This window comes from Ixodes scapularis, unplaced genomic scaffold (genome assembly GCF_016920785.2).
Source record: "Ixodes scapularis isolate PalLabHiFi unplaced genomic scaffold, ASM1692078v2 PGA_scaffold5__190_contigs__length_132052651, whole genome shotgun sequence".
Lineage (NCBI taxonomy): Eukaryota > Metazoa > Arthropoda > Arachnida > Ixodida > Ixodidae > Ixodes > Ixodes scapularis.
Genome location: NW_024609880.1, coordinates 6,439,580 through 6,462,651, shown reverse-complemented (window position 1 = coordinate 6,462,651; position 23,072 = coordinate 6,439,580). Strand labels below are relative to the sequence as shown.

Here is a 23,072-nt window from a genome sequence, read left to right as displayed (position 1 = left end):
TTTGGCCCCAGGTTGCCGCGGCACTAGTACGCGTATTCATTGCTTTCCTTCGAGGCGGCAACGTTCCCGACTCCTTCCGGCGTGGCCGCATCGTCCTCGTCCCGAAGGAGACTGGCGACCTCCCACGCCGCAGGCCTGGCGGCCCGTCACTCTCCTCAACGCAGACTACAAACTGTTGGCCACCATTCTTGCTCACCGCCTCCGAGACGTGTTACCAGGACTTATAAGCCCTTTTCAGACCTGCTCTGTTCCTGGACGGAGCATATTCTCGTCCCTTACGCTAACGCGTGACATGTTCGTTTCACAGAGTCCCGTGGCCTTTCCGGCGCTTTCATTTCCTTAGACCAGGAGAAGGCTTTCGACCGTCTAGATCACCACTTTTTGCTTTCAGTCCTTCGGACGAATGGATTCTCTCCAGACTTCGTGCGCCTCTTTGAGGTTTTATATCTGAATCAGGTCAGTGACGTCGTTGTCAATGGCCAGATTACCCAGTGCTTTGCCGTTGAGCGAGGGGTACGCCAGGGCTGTACCCTGTCACCCTTACTTTTCGTCCTTTGCCTGGACCCGCTTCTCCGACGAATCCACGACCAACCCTCGGTACGTTACTTCCCTCTTCCTGGCTCGGGATCCATCAAAGTATCCGCATATGCGGACGACGTCTGTTTTTTGTACGGTACTCCGGGAGCATTATATCAGCCCTACGGCTGTATGAAAAGTACGCCGGCCTTTCAGGGGCCCGGCTCAATACGTCCAAAAGTAGAGCAGTTCTCTTTGGTGGTTTTGCCGACCCACTTCACGCTGGCATTTGACTGTTCTGGTGTGTCGGCAGAAACATGAAACAGCATTGCCACAGCTCGTCGTGCCAAAGGCCGCTGTGGCTTCGCGTTTCTCCCTGTCCTAGCACGATAGAGCTTATATCGTGAATTCGGTCCTGTACGCCCGGCAGTCGTACGCCTCACGGGTCGCTCTCCCATCTCCGTCTGTCGTCCGGCGCATTACCTCCATGATTTTCGCCTTCTTCTGGCAAGGGCGGCCTGAGCTGGTCGCTCGCTCGGCCCTTCGAATGTCGTGCTCTGATGGGGGACTGAGCATCCCATGCCTTGTCACCTTCAGCCGCATACTTGCCCTTCAGAACGTCCTGGACATCCTAGACGCCCCTGACTATTCTGGCCGGACCCTGACGCTGTACTGGCTCAGCACCCACCGTCGCGTCCTGGTGCCTCGGGGGCTAGGAAACTCGTGCCCGACGGCGGAGTCCCCATTGTCTTTCTACGCGACAGTAGTTCAAGTCTATCAGCAGTTATAAACGGCCACGCCTGACTGTGACGTCCGTGAGGTACGTGTTTCACGTCTTTGTGAGGCCCTTTGCGAGCCGGAGGTGCCCCTTCTACTCCGAGTTCAAAGTCGGACTGCAAACGAGACCAGCGCTTTCTCCCCAGACATCCCTCCCGGCCTTGCAGACTTTCATTGGCGGCTTGGGCGGGGCGTTCTACCTACCCTTGACTGTCTAGCACGATGGGCTGTCGCTAACTTCAGATTGTGTGTCAACTGTGAGCAGGTTGAAACCAACACCTATGCTGTGTCTGAGTGCGTTGTAGCCAAAAATTTTGTATACTCTTGTGAGTCGCATCTTCGCGCTGCCACTGAGCAGACATTTCTACGCCAGACACCGGAGTGCGGGTCTGGGGCTTGCCGCCACCTGCTACGTCTTGTGGCAAAAGAGGAACGTTGCTGTGGGCCGCCAGCGCCGTCTCTGTCTGATGTTCCCGTTGCTGCGACGGCTCCGCACACTGCTCCTCTCCCGCCTCGACAACGCACTTTCGCCATTCGGGAGGAGGAGTTTTTCCGGAGGTGGCATGCGGACTTCATTGGCGTTGTAGGCCTCAGAGTGGTGCTTCAAGTTCAGTGGTGCCTTGATCAATAATCTTTTCACGCTCCTTTTCGTAGTGTAGCGGATGGAGCCCTTCTAGACTACTTGTTATTTATTATCTATGTGTCTGTGATCCTTTTTTGCTACCCGTTTCCAGGTAATTACTGTATATATTTGTATTGCTCCCGGGAGGTAGATTTCGAGTTGTCATTTACGTTCGTGTGCGTCCTCTTTGTGCCTGGCGTTTCCTCGTTTTGCTTATGTACTGTTGTCCCAACTTGTAAATAAATTTGTTTTTTCCAGCTGAAGGAACACCGTTCCCATAATTCCTTGAGTGCGGTTCGGGGCACTTGGGGGATTTAAAAAATGGTATAAAATATATGAAGTGTTAATTTCAGGCTTGTGTGCTTCTTTTTATATGCCGGACGGCATCCAACCAACTCCTCCACGGCCCATTCATTTAAAAGGGAATTCGTATTAGGGCAATTCTTCGAAGGGCGGCTTGCCAAAAGGGGAAATCGATGGAAGGGCGATTCGCCGATACGATTGAATGACGGTCCGAGGTACAAGTTTGTGGTCCTTTATATCGTTTTACCTGAATTTTTATTTGTGTTTGGACTAGGGACAGCGCCTTTGTTAAATTACAAGTTTGAAAGAAATATTACAAGAGGGGACCTTTACACAAGTTGAAAAATGTGTTTTCTCAGGATCGTCCCTTTATTACTTTGTTACCGAAACGAAATCAGAATTGATGCCCAACCTTACCATGGGTGGTCAGTTTGGGAACTTGGGCTGCATTCACCGGAAGAGCGCGGGCCGCTGCAGTAGCGGTCGAAACAGTGCCGCTGCAGTGGCCGTGAGATGGGCTCTTTCCGCGTCGACTGCTGCACTTGCATCGCTTGCATGGTCCTTTCGGTAAAGCCCCTCTTTGCGTTTATTAAGGGACTTTACTGCGGTGAGCTGCGGTAAATCCGCTGCGAATCGTCCGCTAGCGATAGGTTTAGAATGATCAACTAATCTCGAGCTCTAGATCACCTTTCAAAAAATCGCAAATTCCAAGCAGCTGTAGGGGCTGTGACAGTTGGAAAGCGTTCACAAGGGCATCCCGCACACATTTTTGATGGAGTCAACATAGCCCAAGAACAGTCTCAACTCTTTGAGGGTTGATAGTCATGGCGGTGTCCAACTTTGACTCCTATGCAGAGAGAAGGTAGTCTGCTATTCGCGCACGGGTTGTGGCGACATTAGGGCGACGCCAAAATCTGATTGACTATGATTAAAAGGAAGGGTACATTACAGAGAGAAGGTATCAATAGGCGCATGACAGCTAATAGCAAGCCACTGCCTCCCGTGCAGCGACCTAGCTTTAGCAGGGATTTTGTTCAGCCATGTCGGAGGCCATGACTTGCGAATCGCAAACAGTGGTTTTTGCTATCCGACCGCGGTAATACACAGAGTGGGTCAGATAACTTGCGACCAGTCTTAAAAAGAGTCCAATCGACGGTGTGTTGTTCATAGTCCAATTGAGCGAGTATATATGTTTTCGCTTTCTGCCAAACTGGCTATAATTAACACAGGTTAATTAGCTCCGTTTTAAACATTAGTTTGTTCACAAACCCTCCCATACGCGAGTTGAGAAACATCCCATCGAATTGTTCCTAACAAGGCATTACATTTTTTTTCTCGAATATTTTCAAACCTTAAAAAGAGCGCGCGAGATTGAAAAAAAAAATATATATATATATATCCCACGCGACAAATGGCAGTTACGTTGCAGTTCGCTAGCGAGTGGTTACACGATGTTCCCAATGGCAAGCATTTAGAACGCCTTGGCAAAATGCAATAGAGACAGCTATATAATACTTGGGCCATCAACGCTACATGTTCATCTTTCCCACGACGGAGACACAATGCTCCTTGATCGTACAAAAACACGGTGTCCGTTGCAAACCCAATATGACGCCATTAACTGCGGGGGCGCCTTACACATGTTCAAATCAAGCCCACTTCATACATAAATATACTTTGAACAAGGCCAACACGGCAGCACAGTTATACGAGTAAGATACAAGCTTCATTCAGTGTCTGAATAGTCTCTTTCATATTATGCAGTAGCGGAGTAACTGTGGTCTCACATCTTAAGGAAACAAAGTATATAGCGGTGAGCCACTACGTCACCTCAATCGTTAGGAAGTCGAGATTTACAATAGAGTCAAACCAGAGCAGGGTGCTGTTGAGCAAAGCTATAAACACCAAGAAGCCGATCACACTGGCCACAATCTGGCCGATGATCGTCGACCCCACAGTGGTCCCGTTGGACGCTGCTTCCAGGAGATGTTTTTTTTCTCCGCGGCATTTAAGGAATGATGGAAGGAGGGAGAGAGACGGATAAGGGCGAGGCGCACAAATATAATAAAATCATTGACACGGAAAAAAAGGACTTGATGCATACGATCCGCGACGCAGTTCGCGAAAAAGCCATGACTGTTTTATATTCATATGTTTTTCTCGGTATTTAAGTACACAGCCATAGTTTCTAATAGATGGTCGCAAAGTCTTCAGTCATGACAAATACCAGCTCCGACTTCGTCAGAAACGGACGGATGACCAGGGCAGCTTTGGTCTGCAATATAATATGAGCTTCAATATATTAGAGAGATTTTGCACATGCATTTCTTGAAATTTTATAATATACAGCGTGTCGCTTGGATCTATTATACATTTCTTACTAGATCTCCGGAGTTCACAAGTCACTAAACGCACATCAAATGCTATACTTCATTTTTCTCTGACCCTTTCCGGGTTACTCTCAAGGTTGCCACACTACGAGGGGCCTGTTCCCATAACAGTGGTTTTAAACTCATATATATGCGAGTTTAACAACAATGCTTATCATTTTCTGTACCCTGTATATATATATATATATATATATATATATATATATACATATATAGAAGAATAAAAGAACCCTTAGTGGGGGAAACAGCCACAACGGACGATTTAATCTTCGACGTTTCGACCGGAGTCCGGCCTTCGTCAGGAAGAACTTTTACAGATGAACGCGGGTGTTATTTATACAATGCTACGGTCGAGTACAAATTTCGGCGGGGTGACGGTTGGAGCTTTCGTGAGAGAGAAGCGTAGGGCAGTTCTTATCCAGGTTAAGAAGCTTGACGATCGGGGCCGAAAAACTTGGCCCCGACCGTCAAGCTTCTTAACCCGAATAAGAACTGCCCTACGCTACGATTACCAAAGCCAAGAAACGCTATTGGACGGAAAGCAGTGCTGACTTGCACAGCTAATTTGGTCATCCCGGTGCGTTCCAATCTCAGCCTTTCTACTATATCTCACGAACGTATGCAGTAAAGACAACGGCGCAGGCGGGTGAGCCTAGCTCAACGAAATGCTTTTCTTTGTACGAGAACTCGTGCATAGAAGGCACTTTCCAAAGCCACGCGCTCGTACCCATGCCTTTGTCTGCACTACTGATTTTTGTGCAGATATCGGTGACAGTTTACTCTAGGCCGGCTTGCTAGAACAGCGCCTAAATTGAGACTGGCTGAAGGAAAGCAGTGCAAAAGGCGGGGCGCGAGTTTCGCTCGGATCGTGCGCTGGCTTTAACAGTGCTTTCTTTCCCCGTCTCAGCTGAGACTAGGGTTGCCGCGAACTTTTTTCGAACGAAGTTTCGACTATTGAATCAAGCGGTTCGAAAGGTTCGAAAGATTTCGATTTTCGACCTTTCTATATTGTAAAATTCGACGGAAGTCGAATTTTCGATTTTGTTAAACTAAGAAGTTCGACGCTTTTCGAACCGTCAAACTTATGACGCTAAAAAATTCTATCCTTTTCGAACTTTCGAACTTATTACGCTGCAAAATTCGATGCTTGTCGAACTTTCTAACTTGACATACCAAAAAAATCGATTATTTTCAAACTTCTTGCACTAAAAAATTCGAAGCTTTTCGAACTTTCGAATTTCCTACGCTAATGAATTCGATAATTTTCGAAGTTTTGAACTTATTTATCAAGGGAATTCTAAAAGTTTTGAATTTTCGAATCCTGACATGTCAAAAGGTCGACGAACTTCAAACTTTCAGGTAAACGTTCGACGTTCGTCGAACTTCGAAAGACTGGCGGACGGTTTCATTTGAATTCAAGTAGTGAGGTACATTCGCAATTCTTTTTTTTCTCAAATTTTTACATGCGGTGCTGCGTTCCTTACAAAAGGCAATGCCGTTTATTTCAATGTTCTGGCGGGCTTAGTTTTAAAGAAATAAATTCCCGAAGGGGCGAGGAAGGACGACAGTTTTTCGACGATTGTCGTTTGTGCCATATTTGAAGCGCGCTATAGCCGAAGCTATTTATGGTAGAGATGTTATACTTTTTTAAGAATGATCTATGTATAGCCTAGGTAAGAGTCGTCTTAAGATGTGATTATTGTTATTTAAGATAGGTTTCGAAGAAATGTCCAAACATGTATCTATGGGTACGTATGCCCTAAACTTGGAATTTTTTTCGTCTAAGTTTTAGGTATCGCATTTAAATTAACACTACAGACAGTACATATCATTGCCATCTGCAGAATAAAAAATAATGTATTTATTGTTTTTTCACGTTCAGGATTAAATTAAGTCATAGGAGAAGATATCCAATATTGTTCAAGTTCAGCACGTCATTAAAAAATAAACTTTTTTTTTTTTTCACTTCACGTTCTTGGGACGTGTTTCTTTTAGCCTGCACACATTTTGGTAGGAGAAACATGTTTCGAAGTTCTGAGCTTCTGAATATGCAAGAATACAACACTTCCGGCGAATTCTTGATAGTTTTTTTTCGTCAGCTTTTTATCTCGGCATTTATTGTTATGTTGTTTTTTTATTTATTTTTATCAATGGCACAGTTATTCAGGTCGAAAAGACATAGCTGTGAACTTCCGAATCACTAAGCATGTGACAAGTAGTGCCTTCTAACAATGAGTTTTCGAGAATGACCATCTACTCGATCTTTTATGCAGTGAAGAGCGACAGTAGCTATACATATGCATAAATAATTTCAGATTAAAATAACCTCGACCACGCCCTCTTTCCCCGCATTGTTTTCTTTAGTGTCCGAAATATCTGGAAGGGAGAAAGGGGAACTGCATCCCCCCCCCCCTCCCCTCCCCTACACCCCCCCCCCCCCCCCCCCTTCCCGTTTTTCTTCTCCCGACGCCACTTGTTTGGTAGGACGCTCCTCGACCTCGAGGTGTGTCGGCTTTTGTGCTTTTTTGCAAGGCGTTTCCTCCGTCCCGGAAAATAAACCTCCAGGACAATTACAAACTTAATTTACTATATGTCAGCGTCACTCGGGTGGTGTTCGATCGGATTACTACCAGCGTGCAAGGGGTAGGGAGGTAATTTGCCAGGTCACTTCAAGGTTTTTGTGAGCTTCAACCTCCTGCCCGCCCCTGGACGTTTCGAACTGGATGAGTATTGTAAAACAGTGCGTCTGTGTGATCACTACTGTGTGATGCACGCTAAAGACCCTCCCCCGTCCCCTCCCTCCCCCCCCCCCCCTCCCCAACCCCGGGGTACTGATCTATGGTCACGCGTCACTCTGCATCTGCACTACCAAATATTCCAGCACATCCGGGACACTTGTCGTCTCATTTAATTGCCTGACCCAACATCGCGGAGTCTGAATATCACACCCTATCTTTTCTAAACCTGATTTCATGAAAAACAGTGAGTCGTGAAAACATTATTTGAAACTGAAACTGTGGAGGAACATGAAAACCGGGCTTCGAACTTTGAAAACTTGGACCTAAAAGAAATTCAAAACCTTCGAATTTTTTTTTTAAATTAGCGTTAAAAGAGAATCGAAACTTTCGAACTTTTCAAACTTTATGTAGTAAGAAGTTCGAAATATTCGAATTTTTTTAACTTTATGTTTAAACAAATTCGAAGCGTTCGAATTTTTTGATTTTTATATCCAAAGAATTTCGAAATCTTCGATTTTTCGAATTTAATATCCGAGGAAATTCGAATTGTTCGAATATCTCGAACTTTCATGTTCGGAAAGTGCGAAAACTTCGAATTTACCGACCCTCAAGTAAAAAAATATTCGAAATATTCGAACCCGAAATTTTTGAAACCGTGAAAGCTTCGAGCTTTTCGAATTCGAAACTCCGCTGTGATCGAAAGTTGCGAATCTTTGGAATTCGAACCTCGGTCGGTACGAAAATATCGAAATTTTTCGAATTCAAACATCAGTTCGCTTTGAAAGTATCGAAACCTTTTGAAATCGAACCTAGGCTGGTTCGCGACATCCCTAGCTGAGACGCTGTTTCTAGCAAGTCGGCCCTGGTTTGGAGGGCACGTTCATTTATTCTACACTTGAATATTGGCGTGACGAAAACCTCACATGCGCAAAGTTTTTAGTCACCGAGAGCTAAACGTTATCACTCTAGCGACGAAAAAATTGCTGAAATTAGTCGTGTAACATATTTAGAGCTCACGACCACCGCTAGGGGCAGTTTCGCGGCCTGTGGTTGGCCCCGAGATGCTCGCCTATTCAAACCAATGTATGGCCAATCTCTTTTAATGAACGGCTCTGGCACGAACGGCTATGTAGCGGCGCCAGGCGGACGTTTCTTTTTTTTTTTTAGCATGAAGTATTTACATTATCATTGAAGATATGCCATTTATGTTTTCTAACAACACGTGGAACATATTTTTTTTTATGTGACCATTTCGATTTAAACGCGTTTTGCTTGGACAAAATACGAAACTACGAAACAAGCACGGCCAGGGGCCCTAATCTCAACGAGGTTACGGGGCTTAGAGTGATAAACCGGAAGTTCGGAAGCGGCACCCCCCCGGTTGCCGCCATGTTGTACGCAAAAGTGACCACTCGTCACGTGACCTCCCAAGAGCCGTGACGTCACAGGCAAGATGGCAGCGCCCAGAGCTGGCGGATGCGAGTTTGTTCGGTGCGCGGTAGCCGTGATGTGCAGCTGCTTTCCGACGACTTTGGGCTTCCTCGTGCTCGCTGACGCAGGTATATTGTGAAAATATGAAGGAATGAGACTTTATACCGCTTTTGCGCAAGATCGCTCTGGATCATCTGGATATTAACGCCTGTGAGACAGCATCAGCTCTGCATCGCCGTACCGGTGCTCGGATTCCGGGATCTGTTCGAGGATCGATAGAACTTTGAGTGCTTTTAACATGAAATTTTCGCATTCTCTGAGCTTTGTCTGAACTTTGAAATATCTGAGAATCTACGCGAAATGTAACGTCGCGTTAGGGCCTAAGGGAAGTTGTTTCAGCCCTCCGTCACCGAACAACCGTAGCAACTTTTAGCGAGGAAGCTCCTGCGATTTTAACCTTTTGTGCTCGCTAATCCACGATTCTACATTCGATCGCTTTTCTTCCTTTTTTTTTTGTGTGTGTGTGAGTGCGTAGTCACACTTATTTTCAGCTACGAGGATGACGTTTTATTGAGTGTGGGGAAGAATAAATCGTTGCAGGCACCTGCTTCAAAGCTATTCGACTTGCTATAAGAACGACGGTTTTGGTGCATGCATAGATTAACTGCACATTTTTTCTCTTTCGTAGGATTTATTGCAGCAATACTCTTTTCCATCAAGAGTGCATTGTGTTAGTCGGTCAATTATTTACTTGTTCTAATTACCTGGATAAGATGATTCATATTTGTGTTCATCCCTTGGCTGGAGAGCAGTCTTGTTGAAAAATGTTGACTACGATTCCTTTCGGTCTCTTTAATAGGCTCTTTTCAAAAGTGTGGGCTGCCTATACTTTGTATCACCATAGCTTGGAAAAGGCCAACCGCCACAGCCCCCTCGAGCCAATCAGAGAGACGGAGCAAAGGTGTGTGACAAATCTGTACTGACGAGCACTCTGGTGATATGTTGTCATGTGCCTCTCACCAATGTGTGTATTCACTCACCGAGACTACCTTTTGCCGTCTGCCAAATTCCGATGAAACGAATTACAGTCGCTACTACTCTAATTACCCCAGGCTTTCATACTTTGGACATTTGTTCGGCAAGAATGTTATGTCCGCCATCACTGTGAACTCTGCTCGGCATCTATTGGACTCGAATGCTGCATTAACGTTCGATGTGAACTGGGGCCCATTCGTGTGCTTTACGCCAAAAAAAATTGTGACAGTTGTGTTGCTTGATGGGGTTCTGCAAAGGGTCTATTGTGTCATACATATATAAAGTGTCATGCTATATAACAATGCATCAACACATACTATTAAACTATATGCTCAGAGGTATGTTTGTTTTTTCATTTAACAAGTTACAGCAGTGTGCTTTAATGTTATTATCATGTGTGTAGTCTTAAGTATCCTCTCTGCAATTGCCTACGAAGGCCCCTGGAGGGAATAAATTAATAAATAAATTTTTCACATCACTGGAGTTGGTTTTCGGATGCACCACATGTTCAGGAAAGGTTGAACGAGTGCAGCCCCATGCAAGAAGTCTGCCAGTCTGGTATGTCCCATTAATTAATATTAGGTCAGAGATGCGAGTGTCCTCGTAAGGTCCAGAGCGTGCAGTGAACACAATTCTCGGTGTATAGACTCTCAAGGCGTGAAGGCAAGCGGAGATATGTTTATCTGGTTAGTGTATCAAATATGTTTATTTCCACTTGATTAGATAATTATTGATTCTTAGTAAATGGTTCCATAACGACTTCTTTCTGTGACAGTCTCGTGTCAGGCGTTCAGTCGTAGTACCTGTGGACCTTGTTGTCGGATGACACTCCTGGCACGTCGGTGTTCAGTTTGGTCGAGTGGCAACTTTGACCGACCGATGCTGTCTTGTAATCATACGTCATGTGCGGCCACTGACGTCTGATGCACTGAAGCTGCCGGGCTGGCTTCTAATCCGAAAATTTTCCTGGTAGTTTTCTGCATCAATGCAGCAAGCTCGGGATGTATTGCTTACGTGGATGTACCTTTTGCTGTACCGTTGATTTAATAGCTGGCAACAATGTTTGTTTGCTATCCGAGTATGGTGATGCTTGCAGTTCACTTTTGAGAGCAACGAACCATTCTATTCCTTCAAGTCACTCAGGAGCATTCTCTCTCAAAGTTGGAAATTGTGTGCTTCGTGGAGTGGACACAGATAATTGGTGTCGGCAAATTTTTAGGTATTGCCTTTGGACGACAACCGACACCAAATCCTCTGTCACTGCATTGCCGCTCCCCTGCTTTGTCGTGCTTACCTCTCGTTGAGGTGATGGACATCAGGAGCTTCGGGGTAATCAGGGATTCAACATCTTTGATTCAGCACCTTCGGCATCGGGGACAAAGGTCGCCGAAGGTAATCCTTAATCTCCCGTGGTCGCTCCTCGAGACGTGATCGAGGGTCGTTCGGCACGAACCCTTGCAGACCAATTCATCGGTACGGGCAGCTTTGGTAGACATGGTCGGCTTCATGCAGTGGTAGCAAAGTGGTTTTCGGTCAGCCATTCGCATCACCTACGTTTTCCTCGGTGTACTTTGTTGAGCACAGACCTACACACGATGTCGGGAATGCTTCAGCGTGAGAGTGTCTCATTGAATTGGCACTGAATACTAAGGGGCAGCCGGTGGCGGTCGTCGTGCCATTGTGGCGTAAGTTGCCCTTGGTTTGTCAGATGTCGCTTCGCTCGCAGAAGTCTCGGTTGAAATACCTGTCGAACTTGTTCCGAAACAATCTCGGCAATCAAAATAAAAGCCGGGCAACTGATGGCAGGAAGTAGCTTCCTGATCTCCTCCCAGACAATGTCGTGGATGCCTGGGAGGCTGGCGCCGAAGTAGCAGCTGGACAACTCGAGTGACGAGACGCCAGAAAGTTGTTCATAGTGACAGGCTCGGGCATGCAGTGCACATTCAATGTTGGAAGCCTCGGTGATATGAACACTTCGACTGTTGTTGGGGGGTTGGGGACAAGGCTGCCGAAGGTGTTGTCCCTCACATGAAGGGCATGGGGTTCTTAGGTTCTTTTCTTCTGTAGCATCAAGGTCGGCGTGGGCGTGGGCATGGCGCTCGATCAAGCGCAAAACATCCTCCACGAGTGCGGTGGCGCTCTCGTTGGGGAAGTGTCCTGGACAGAATTAAGAATGCGGCTCTCTCTCGTTGATGTTGGCTGACGAATGCACGCTTCAGCTCGATCTTGCAAACTTCCCATGACGTTAAGGAGGATCCATGGTTCTCAGACCGGCGCCGGCAGTTCCTTCCACGAGAAGTATAGGTTCTGCAGGAGCTGGTTGTCTGTCCAACCAATGTGGCGAGCGACGCTGTCATATTGTTCAATCCAGTCCTTGACGTCTTCATACACCTGTGTGAAAAAGCATCGGAGTGTGATTTGCGACGGGCATGCAAACAATGGTGGGAGGGGACGTGGTTTCCTGCTACAGGTTTGTCATTGTTGGCTTAGTCAGCTTTGGATTTTCAGGCAGGAGACCGAATTCCGGTGGTTTTTCCTGGTAGCAGCAACGGGCTCGGATTTCAGGTGCTTCGTGGTGTATTTCAGAGGTTACTCCTTGTGGTACTCGCTTGTCTTGCGGTTGTTCTGCCAGGCTTGGGTTAGGACTTTGCTTACGGCCCGCCGGGGTATAAGACGCAGGATAGTCCGCCACCCGTGTCCCATTATCGGGCAACTCGGCTGAGGAGCCGCCGGGTTCACACAGAGTGAAGGGCCATGGGTAAAGTACCCAGCACCTCCACCAGAACATACGATGACAGCCGAGCATGACCTGCAGTGTTCCAGAATAGTGAATATTGATAGAAGATAGGACTGGAACAAGGATCCGTGACAATAAAACAAAACTCGCAGAAGAGAGTCTATCCTGACCACTGAAGAAGCTGCATTGCTTTAGTGGCATTCGGTCCGAATAAATCCTCTCCTTCGGGGTTTGGCGACTGCCGTGGACGAACTGAGCTGAAATGGATCTGGGACCACTTTTCTGGTAATGAGCCACTGCAGACTGTTGCCACAAAGCGGCGTGAGCTGGGTAGGTAACACGCTCGATGAAATGTCCGCACAGCTTACAATTCGCGTAACGAGTGTGGATGAAACGTTTGTGTTGACGAAACGTGCGACAGACCAGCGGGATCAATACCAACTACAACATCTGTGCTCCGTGAAAGTGCACGTCTACGCCGGAACAATTTCGGAAGCAGCAAAGCATCATTCAGCACGGCACGGGAACTACCAGCTTCAAGGCAGCCATCCGGTGCGCCGCACAACCAAAGTGAGCCCTCGGTCATTTGACCGAAGCTGCACCACGATTGCACACCGCCAAGCACGATTCACGCAATTTCCGTCGCTAAGCTGTGTATCCAAATATATTGCACACGGTTCACTGCAAACCTCGAAGATTCCGATGGTCAACGAGTGCACAGAAACGTCGCCTTAAATTTTATCCTAGCGGTATCCGAATCAATCCGAGGTCCGAGCAACGTAGGGCATATTGTCTCTTCCGTGGCAATATCCCGGTCGGTCACCAGCGAAATGCACACCGTTCCTCCGTATTTTCACGTTATACCTATGTCAAACACCACGCTGAACTCTGAACTCGCTTTCGACCAGGCTCATATTACGGCTTCCGCGTCTGAAATCAACTCGCCGAGACGAACGACAACCAACAAAGCATCCGACAAGCTCCGGCCCAGCTGGGGCGAGCCGCTGCATGGGCGCTGCCATCTTTTCTGTGACGTCACGTATTTGGTTTGGTCATGTGACGTGTGGTCAAATTTGCGTACAATGGCAGCCGCCTTATGGGGGTCACTTTCGAGTGCAGACCGGAACCCCGGTTTATCGCTCTAAGCCCCTCTACCTCGTTGCCTAATCTGGACACTTGGCGGAAAAGTCGGCGAGAAATTCGGCGGCTATGATTGGCCGGCGCCAAGGTCAAGTGTGGCGTTGGCCAATCGCGGCTGCCAGATTTCGCGCCGTCGTTTTCACTAAGCGTCCAGCTTAGGGCCCCAGGCCGCGCTAGTGCCACGCGTATGCGGAGAATGTTTGGCCTCTTGGCCGTCTGCTTCCGCGGCAGTTTGGGGCTTTGGCTCTTACCTTGAATCGGGCGCCCAGAAATAGTTGGTGCCGGGTCGTGTGCGGGTGAAAGGTAGAAAAATATAAGAAGTAACACACTGCTGAAAACAGCCAGCTGATCCCGAGTTCTGAACTGTCAGTCAAGGACATTTAGATTTCTTGCTGTCGGTGCTACTGGGGCGACATCATTGAATCTCCTACGGAAGAGATGGTTCTCTTCACTACACGGCAGGATGCATGGATGGATGGATGAATCCAACTGAACCCTTTGGATCGGGCGGTATCTTACGCCACCTAGCCATTTTGTTTTACCACTTAAGCTTAGAATATTTGAGTGTGAATTCGATATTCACTCCGCATTGAAAAGAAAGTGAGACTAAAATTTCCTTGCCATCAGTTAATAAGAAAATCCATAGTTTTCTCTCGCTTTCTGCCGCCATTCACTTAATCTTTGCTTGGTAATCTCTACTGTCTTGAAATCCACTTTTCATTCGCTCTCTCTAAAACGCAATGACATTATTAAATCTATGTTGTCTTCGGTAGGCATAGGGTGAAGCCCTGTACAGTAGAGTATCAAGTGCTCAGCCGTCTCGTACCATTTTTTGGTACTTCGCTCTCTATGTGCTAGTTCGCGAAACACCTGTCCTTGCCTCAAACAACAATAGGCTTCCCCTAGAATTGTCATAAATGCTTTCGTTGGCAATAACTGTTTTGTTTAATCTATAGCTTTCTAGAGCCGCCTTCGTCTGCATTCCCTCTAGCCACCGATCTTTTTCTGTGGCCTTAACTTTCTTCTTAACTGAGACATGCTCTTCTGTAACTGCACTATAGCCTAAAAACTTTCCTCTTAATTTCCTAGTGCGCTGCTTTCACTTTCTGTCTATACTTCTCATGTATAAATAGCTGAAAAACTTTCGTGCCTATTGCTCCCCATCCATTTGCCTCAACCGATCCTCAAATTCTATCTTGCTCACAGCTTCCCGGCCCTCAAATGACGCCCATCCCATGTCTCCTTGTACTCCCTGGTTTGGCGTTTTGCAATGTGCCCCCAAAGCTAGCCTACCTACTCCGCGCTGTTTTATTTCTAGTCTTGCATGCACTTCGGATTTCATGCATAGCACTGCGTTTCCAAAAGTCAAGCCAGGCACCATGACCCCCTTTCTAAATCTCTCTCACCACCTCATACCTGTTGTAATTACAAAGTGCTCTATTTTTCATTACAGCTGCATTTCTGTTGCCCTTACCTATTATATACTTTTCATGCTCACTGAGATATTCTGCACCCATCACATATCCATACTCCTAGATACTTGTATTTACTAGCTATCTCAACAGTAATATTCTGTATCTTCAGCCTCTGAACTTCATCATTGTTAAAGTCATGACTGCTGATTTTTCACTACTGAATTCCAAAACCTAATTCCTCGCCTTCCCTACCACAGATGCTCATCAATTCCTGCAAATCTATCCTGTTGTTAGCCATTAGTACGATATCATTTTATGAAAAGCCTCGTCTTATTTCTATTTTTGTTTAGGAAAGGCCTCGTCTTATTTCTATTTTCCCCCTTGCCTTTCCTTCCCATGTTATAATCACCTTATTATCTTTGTAAATGTTCCTTAATATTCTGTTAGTCCTTCATCTGGGTTTAAGCTCTTCACTATGTCTCACCGATTCCTTTGGTTCAGATTGTCATATGCACCCTTGATATCCAGAAATGCCAGCCAGAGCTGTCTGTTTTCTTTTTGCGCTATTTCTATACACTGCGTTAGAGAAAATATATTGTCCTCCAACCTTCTTTGTTTCCGAAACCCGTTCTGTGACTCGCCCAGTATGCCCTCGCAATCTACCCATTCCCCCAGTCTGTTCTTTATAATCTGCATTACCAACCTGTAAATAACTGGTGTCACGGTTATGGACGATAATTCCTAATATCAGACTTCCCCTTTCTCTTATATATCATACTCACCCTACTAAGCCACCACTCATCTGGAATATTTCCTTTTGTTATCATAGTGCTCGCTGCCTCCCTTAGTTTTGTTTTAGATTTAGGACCCAAATTCTTTACCACCTTGAGTAAGATACCATCTGTGCTTGTCGACATGCCACTAGGGACTCTTCGTTCCTCCTTTTTCCATTCTCTTTGTCCGAAATCCGCGATGTCGCAAGCTGGACTGCTACTTCCATCGGTTCTCCATCTTCTACATGTACCCGTTCGCGAAGTTTATCCTCCATCACTGCTCCTATATGTCGTATCGCAGTGGTTCTCAACCATCCATGTTTCGCGGACCACTTGTGGATCGGCGGAGATGATGGAGGACCCCGTTCGTAGTGAGGGGAAGGGAAAGGTATAGGTTAAATATAATAATGATTAAATAAATGGATATAACTAAGGGCTAAAGTGAAGTATACTTGTCTTGTTGATATACACACGAGAAAACTCGCCCGAAAACTGAAACATTTCTTTTAAATCTGAAAAAAGACAACTTTAATTGCCGCGCTTGACTGATAAGGCGGGGCTTCGCAGACCACTAGAATGCCTTCGCGGACCCCAAAGGGTCCGCGGACCCCTATTTGAGAACCACTGTCGTATCGCATCATCTCCCTTTAATTGATCTTCCTGATGCGAGAGTATGAACCTCTGTTTAGCTTGCGTCGTTTCACCGAGTGAGTTCAAGTGCTCCCAAAACTTCTTGGCTGAGTATCTATATTTCTTGCTTACATTACTCATCCATTCTTCACCCTTTCTCTGAATTTTCGCATTGATCAATCTGTATGCCTTTCGGCGACATGCTATAAAAGTGTCCCATTTTCTTTTTACCTCCGTTTCTGACTCCCCACTACACTCTTAGAAAAAAGGGTATGGATAGTCCTCCCTTAGGGGAGGAACGGTCTTGTAACCTATGTTCCTTAAGAAAGGGAGAAACCTTCGTCCCTGAAGCAGGGGAGCAAAGTTCCTCCGTCGCTTGCACCTCAATATGGCGGCCCCGAATCGAGCAGATCGAGCCCAATAAGGCTTGACGAGGACGCTACGTCTTTTGTACGGGACGAGAGAAGCAGCAAATAAAAGCGTAGCACGAGCTTTCCGCGAACTGTGTTTATTTCCGAAGCCAGATTCCCCTCGCAGCTACAGAAACTTGCATTTCGAAAGCAGTTACTCAGTCTTCTCGTCGACAGCACTGCGATGTTAAACGGGGACAACCGATACCCAGTTTCTTCGCACACTTCGCGTCTTACCTTTGGTGTTCCTCGAGTCACAATTCCTTCGTCAACCGCACATCACGGAGAAGGGCAAACTCAATCCGCGAAACCAAAAACCGCTCTCGATAGAACAAAGTCGAAGCCGCTGTTTATCGCGTAGCGTGAAAGAAGGTTAAATTGCTAGCCACCAGATGGCGGGGTCAAGCAGAGTAATTGCAAGTAGCTAGGCTAGGTGGCGATAGGTACCGCCCAATTCATGTTCTTCAAAAAATAATTTGACTACCTCAGGGCACTTTCGCGCTTGCGGATCCTCTAGTATACACACATTTCGTTTATTGGAAGCATCAGGTGAACATTCATTGAGAACATACACGGCACACACAAAAATCAGTACAACGGAACACCACACTAACCCGAACACTACACCCATACTCTGCGTTTCCATCTTTTATAATGGTCGTTTTGAACGGACGGAATTTTTCGGTGACTGAATAAGCAATAAAAAATATTCCCAGCATGTTGATTTTTTTGCAGCAATGTCATACCTCTGGGTGTATTTTGAATGGCTCAGGGGATAATAATAATAATAATAATAATAATAATTTTTATTGGTCTTTTTTTCATAATACAGAAAATCGGGTCCGTCAAAGCCTAGAGGCTTGTATTTTTTTTTTTCTTTATTGCCGGTTTGGAACATAAACGTAGTTAAACAATCGCACAAAATTTGAAGGTTAAAAGCATCCGGCTCGGCCTGGCCGGGGCACATGGTTTAAAAGACTCTCAGGGCGACAAGACTGTCTAACACTGGAATCCAGTCAGGCTGTTCACTCTGTGCTCTGTACAATTCTCTTAAGTGAACAATATGCTCGATAAAGTAATCCCGCACGGGGCAAGCATCGACGTCAGCATGTCGCACAGCCATCCTCGATTTCCACATGCTGTGCAGGGCCAAGGCCATAAACATGTCGTAGGGAACGCCCCCTTCATTTTCTACGGGAAGAAAACGGATGCCATAGGATGACACTGGGAGACTCTTTTTTAAAGTACGCTGCATAATGTCCCAGTGGAATACCGCATCCCAGCAATCCAAGAAAATATGATCGATAGTCTCGGGCTTCCGGCACAAGAGGCAGTTAATCGACCAAGGAACAAAAATGCCTTTTTCTTCAAGCCAGGGCTTAACGGGAAGCGTGCCGGTGTGTAGCTGAAAAAAGAAAGACTTCACGGCTGGCCTTACTGGCATCCGTTTAACTCTTTTGAGGACATCCTGGCCCGGGCCCTCACAGAAAAGAGACCTATACAAAGGCACAGGGAAGACCACCTCGACTAAGTCTTTGTACAGGCGCTTTCGTGTAACTTCGCTTAAGTACTCCAACGAAAATCGAACCTTGAGAAAATGGAGAGCCAAAATCACTTCGCGCAGAAAACCTCGAACCCGCGTACATCTGACATCACTCGAGGACACAACAAACTCAGACAATGCATTACGGAGCCTAACTTGTAATACAGACCGCAGAAAAGGATCCCCCTGATCCCGCAGAAACATAAATCTTGACACCATTTGTCGCAGAAACAGATGAGCCAGTCCTAGCCCGCCACTTTTCACAGAGCGGAACAGATTTGTACGACCGGTGCGCTCCCACACCGACCCCCACACAAAAATCGCGAACACTCGGTGAAACTTTTGAACGCTTACTCTAGACATACACAAAGCCTGGAGCACGTACCAGACTTTAGCAACGATAAACAAATTACAAACTGTGGAGCGGGCAAACATTGAAAGATTTAGAGCCCCCCACTTTGCCGTTTTATCCCGAGCCCTCTCGACTTCTTCCCTCCAGTACTCAGTAGAATCGCGGTAGTGCTCAAGCGGCACTCCGAGGTACCTGCCCGGCAAACAAGACCAAGTAACTCTTTCAAAAACAGCTGGTGTACTTTCCCAGCTACCATGCCAGTAGCCCACGCATTTATCCCAATTGATAACACTGCCCGAAAATTTACAAAAATTAAGTGCTTCTTTCACTACCTCGGAAATACTTTCTTTGTCGTCGCAGAAGACAGCAACGTCGTCTGCGTACGAAAGTACCTTGATTTCACTCGACAACAGCCTAAAACCGCGTATTCTTTCATTGAAAAGAAGTTTTAAACAAAAAGGCTCTAAATAGAGAGCAAACAACAATGGTGATAATGGGCATCCTTGCCGTACCGAGGAGAGTACTTGAAAACTTTCAGTAACTTTCTTATTAACAATCACACTCGCAAAACACTCCGCGTAGGACATTTTAACCCATTCCAACAATAAAGACCCAACGTTAACGTGCTCTAAAATACAAAAAAGGACGTCGTGTGCTACCCTATCGAACGCCTTTTCGAAATCAAGCTGCAACATGGCTACGCGACCTTCGAAAGCATCACAACATTCCAAGATACTTCTTGCTACGTGTATGTTAGTTGTAATCGTTCGCCCCTTGATGCCACATGTTTGGTGGGGCCCGACAACAGATTTTATTACACCTTGCAGCCTTCGCGCTAAGACCTTCATGACGATTTTATAGTCAACGTTTGTTAGGCTAATGGGACGGTAGGACTTAACAGACAACAGTTTCGCGGGATCATCACTTTTGGGGATTAATACTATATGCGTTTTCTGGAAGGATGGAGGCACTGCTTTTCTATCGTACGCCTCCGCTATCGTGCGGTGCAGGACCTCCGCCACATCAGATTTGAAAGCCTTGTAGAAGGCGGCACCTAAGCCGCCGGGACCGGGCGATTTCCCTGGATTCAGTTCGTCGATAGCCTTCTCTATTTCTCTCACGCTAATCGGTGCCTCAAGGTCGGCTTTAATTTCGTCATCTAATTTTGGCATGAGTGGCAAAAGGACGCTGGCAAATCCTTCTTCCACGTGTCTGCGGCGACCCCAAAGATTTTGATAATATTCCACGAAGGCGCGTTCGATGGTCTTTTTATCGCGAGTCACCACGGCCCCATGCTCTATTTCTTTTATTTCATTTTGCGTCGCATATCTTTTTTCATTCCCAAGTGAACGCTTCGTCGGCGTTTCACCCAACCACAGACGTTCGGCGCGGGCTCTTATCACGGCTCCTCTATATTTTTCGACATCGATAAGCTCCAGTTTACTTTTAACTTCTTTTATTTCTCTCGTAAACTTTCCGGGTTGTGCACATTCAACGCTTAAAAGGAAATCTAAATGACACTGTAGCTCTTTTTCTTTTTGCTTTTCCTGGCGGCGTAAGATACACGATCTTTCAATCGCGCTGATTTTGACTTCATCTTTAAAGCGCTCCCACAGTACAACAGAGTTTCCCGACTCAGCCTCCAGCAATTTCCCAATGCTTTGTTTTACCCCGTACATAAAAATCTCATCTCTTAGTAGCTTATCATTAAATTTCCACAATTCCCAGTTGAACTGCGATTTTGTTTCTCTCGATCCGATTGAAAATATTACCAGACTATGATCAATGAAAGAAACTTGTTTCACTTCGTAATTCTCGCACAGGGGAACCAGGGCTGCGGAGATATACGCTCTGTCTAGCCTCGCGTGACTCTCGCGTTGGAAGTGTGTAAACTGGGGAAAATCTGCCTTCGACAAAACAAACCCGACGTCCTCTAAATTGCACTCCTGCACTAACGAGTTCAAAAATAAAGCACTCTGGTCCCGAAGCGGCAGCTGTCGCGCCCTGTCTTCTATTGCGCAGACGCAGTTAAAATCACCCAAAAAAATAACAAATCTTTCACAGTTCAGATAAGCTTCAACGTGTTCAAAAAACATTCTCCTATCACTCTCCCGGTTTGGCGCATAAACGCAGATAGCTCGCCACTGCAACCCCGAAAAAGAAAAATCACAAACAATCAAGCGGCCTGATTCACAAACAATCACTGTTTCTTCCACAATTCCCAAAGAATTACGCAAAAAAAAGAGCACAACCCCCTGATGTACCAACGGAGTGGCACACACATACATTGTATCGCGATCTGAAAGGTTGCACCATGCGGTCCGTTTGCTCTTCGCCTTCCACCTTTGTCTCTTGGACAGCGACTACGTCAAGGTCGTTTTCCAGGAAAAGGCGGCTCAGCTGGTACTGCCGCCGCCTTGCTCCCAGGCCTCGCACGTTCAGCGTAGCGACGCGAAGCGCTGTCTCAAGGCTTACTGCCATCAAAAACTAGATCAAACGGGCCGCATGGTGCACAGCTCAAGTCGCTGAAAAACGACGACAGACTCACAGTCCCGGTGTGCCGCCCGGTGGGTCCGACAAGACAGTTCGCCGAAAGTTCGGGCCACAAAGCGGCGGCACGAGGACATCGTCCCCTCAAAGTCTTGTCGGTTTCCAGTCCGAGAAGAGGTGCCCAACAAAAAACGGGTTATCGCACCTACGGGGGTGGTGTCGCCGGTGGTCGCCTCTCCGGAGGGATGTTGGGCTTAGGCTTGAGGCTTGCCCGACGCACAGGAGTCGCTTTTCGGGGCGGTTCCTCGGGAAGGACCGCACTTAAGATTAGACCTTCGTCGACGTCTTCGCGAGCCCGCTTGGGGACTGCGCCGCTGGAGCCTGCCTCCCCGACACTCATGGCTTCCGACTCCTCGCTGGGCGTCGCCGCCACAGCCGAAACTGCGGTCTCTGTGACACCTTTCGAAGCAGGGGTACCGTCCACAGGCAGCGCCTCAGGATGACGGCGTCGCTCACCGTCGTTCCCGCCGTCGGCTCTGTCCCCGGCGGAAAGCCCGGTGGGCGTCGCCTCTGTAGGAGGCTCGCCACCTTCGCCTCCGGCTGCTTCTTGGGACTCGACCACATCCATGAGTAGCTCGGACGTGTCCTCATTCCCCACGGGCCCCGTGACGCTAGCGTACGTCCTTATGCACTGGCTGTCTTCGTGGCCGAAGCGACGACAGAGAGCACAACGCGGTACACGGCACTCTCGACGAATGTGGCCTTTCCCTCGGCACCGAAGGCACAGCGGCGCCCTGCCCGGTACAACCACGAGCGCCAGGTCCCCAGCGACGCGCAGCTGATGAGGGAGGGAGTCCACGGTGAGTCCGGCCTTGAGCCTGATGGACACCGAGCGCGTCGTGGACAACATGCCGGCGCACCCCTGGGCCCGCCACACGTCTCTGGCGACTTCCGTCACCTTTCCGTAGGGCGCCAAGGCCACTCGCACTTCGTCGTCCGGGACTTGGTGCAACAGCCAGTGGAGCTTCAGCCGCGTGTCCTGGTTGCTTGGGTCGACAACGACGCACCGTCCTTCCTTGACTGTGAAATCCCCGGCGGCGAGCAGTTTTTTCTTGCCCTCGACACTCTTGAAGGTGACGGCCCAAACGTGGTTGTACTGGTACGCCCCCAAGGCGAGCACCTCGGGGAGCAGCGCCAGGCCAACCAGGGCGTCACGAAAACGTTCCAGACGGTATGGCCTCATGGTCACATCGGCGTGCAAAAAAGCAGTATTCAAAATTGTTGCAATTGTTGGAAGCGTTGGCAGGATAACTTGGTAGTCCTGTTCGGCAGAAGCCATGTTCCTGTTACCGCGGCCAGCGGCCGCTGAACCCGCTCCGACGGAGCTCATGCTCACACGTCCTTTCGCTTCGGTGGCCGGAAGTGGAATCCAAGCCTAGAGGCTTGTACGACGTGGCCCGGCAGCCGCGAATAGTTATTTATACAACGCTGCCATTTGCGTTGAAAAGCAAACAAAACACAAACAAAACAACAACAATACATCAATGACAAGTTCACTCCTTTGGAGATATACATGAAAATAAAGAAAGAAAAAAAAAGTGTTATCTTGTTTTCTCATTATCACAACCAAATAGATGACTTACAAAATATCACGCCCACCGAAGAAACGGGAACGTTTTCTTTATACGAACCAAACAATCAAAAACAACAACTTTTAACCGTAAGCATTTAGAACAAAACAATTCTGCCGTCGCAAAATAACAGATTTAG

At 47.2% G+C, this 23,072-nt stretch overlaps 2 protein-coding genes across 2 annotated transcripts in view; both read right to left on the bottom strand.

Moving 5' to 3' along the window:
- Window positions 1–1,262, bottom strand: part of LOC8039628 (retinol dehydrogenase 12) — a 32,513-nt gene extending 31,251 nt beyond the window's left edge. The window contains exon 1 of the mRNA XM_042293999.1: window positions 1,205–1,262. Within this exon, the coding sequence (XP_042149933.1) occupies window positions 1,205–1,262 (58 nt within the window). The remainder of the gene's footprint in view (window positions 1–1,204) is intronic.
- A 3,144-nt stretch (window positions 1,263–4,406) lies between these two features.
- On the bottom strand, window positions 4,407–22,692 carry LOC120847578. The gene is made up of 2 exons (XM_040219408.3): window positions 21,583–22,692; window positions 4,407–4,493 (listed from the first exon to the last, which is right to left on the bottom strand). The coding sequence occupies exons 1-2, from the start codon at window positions 22,690–22,692 to the stop codon at window positions 4,407–4,409; spliced, it is 1,197 nt and encodes a 398-aa protein (XP_040075342.3).
- Window positions 22,693–23,072: the final 380 nt, after the last annotated feature.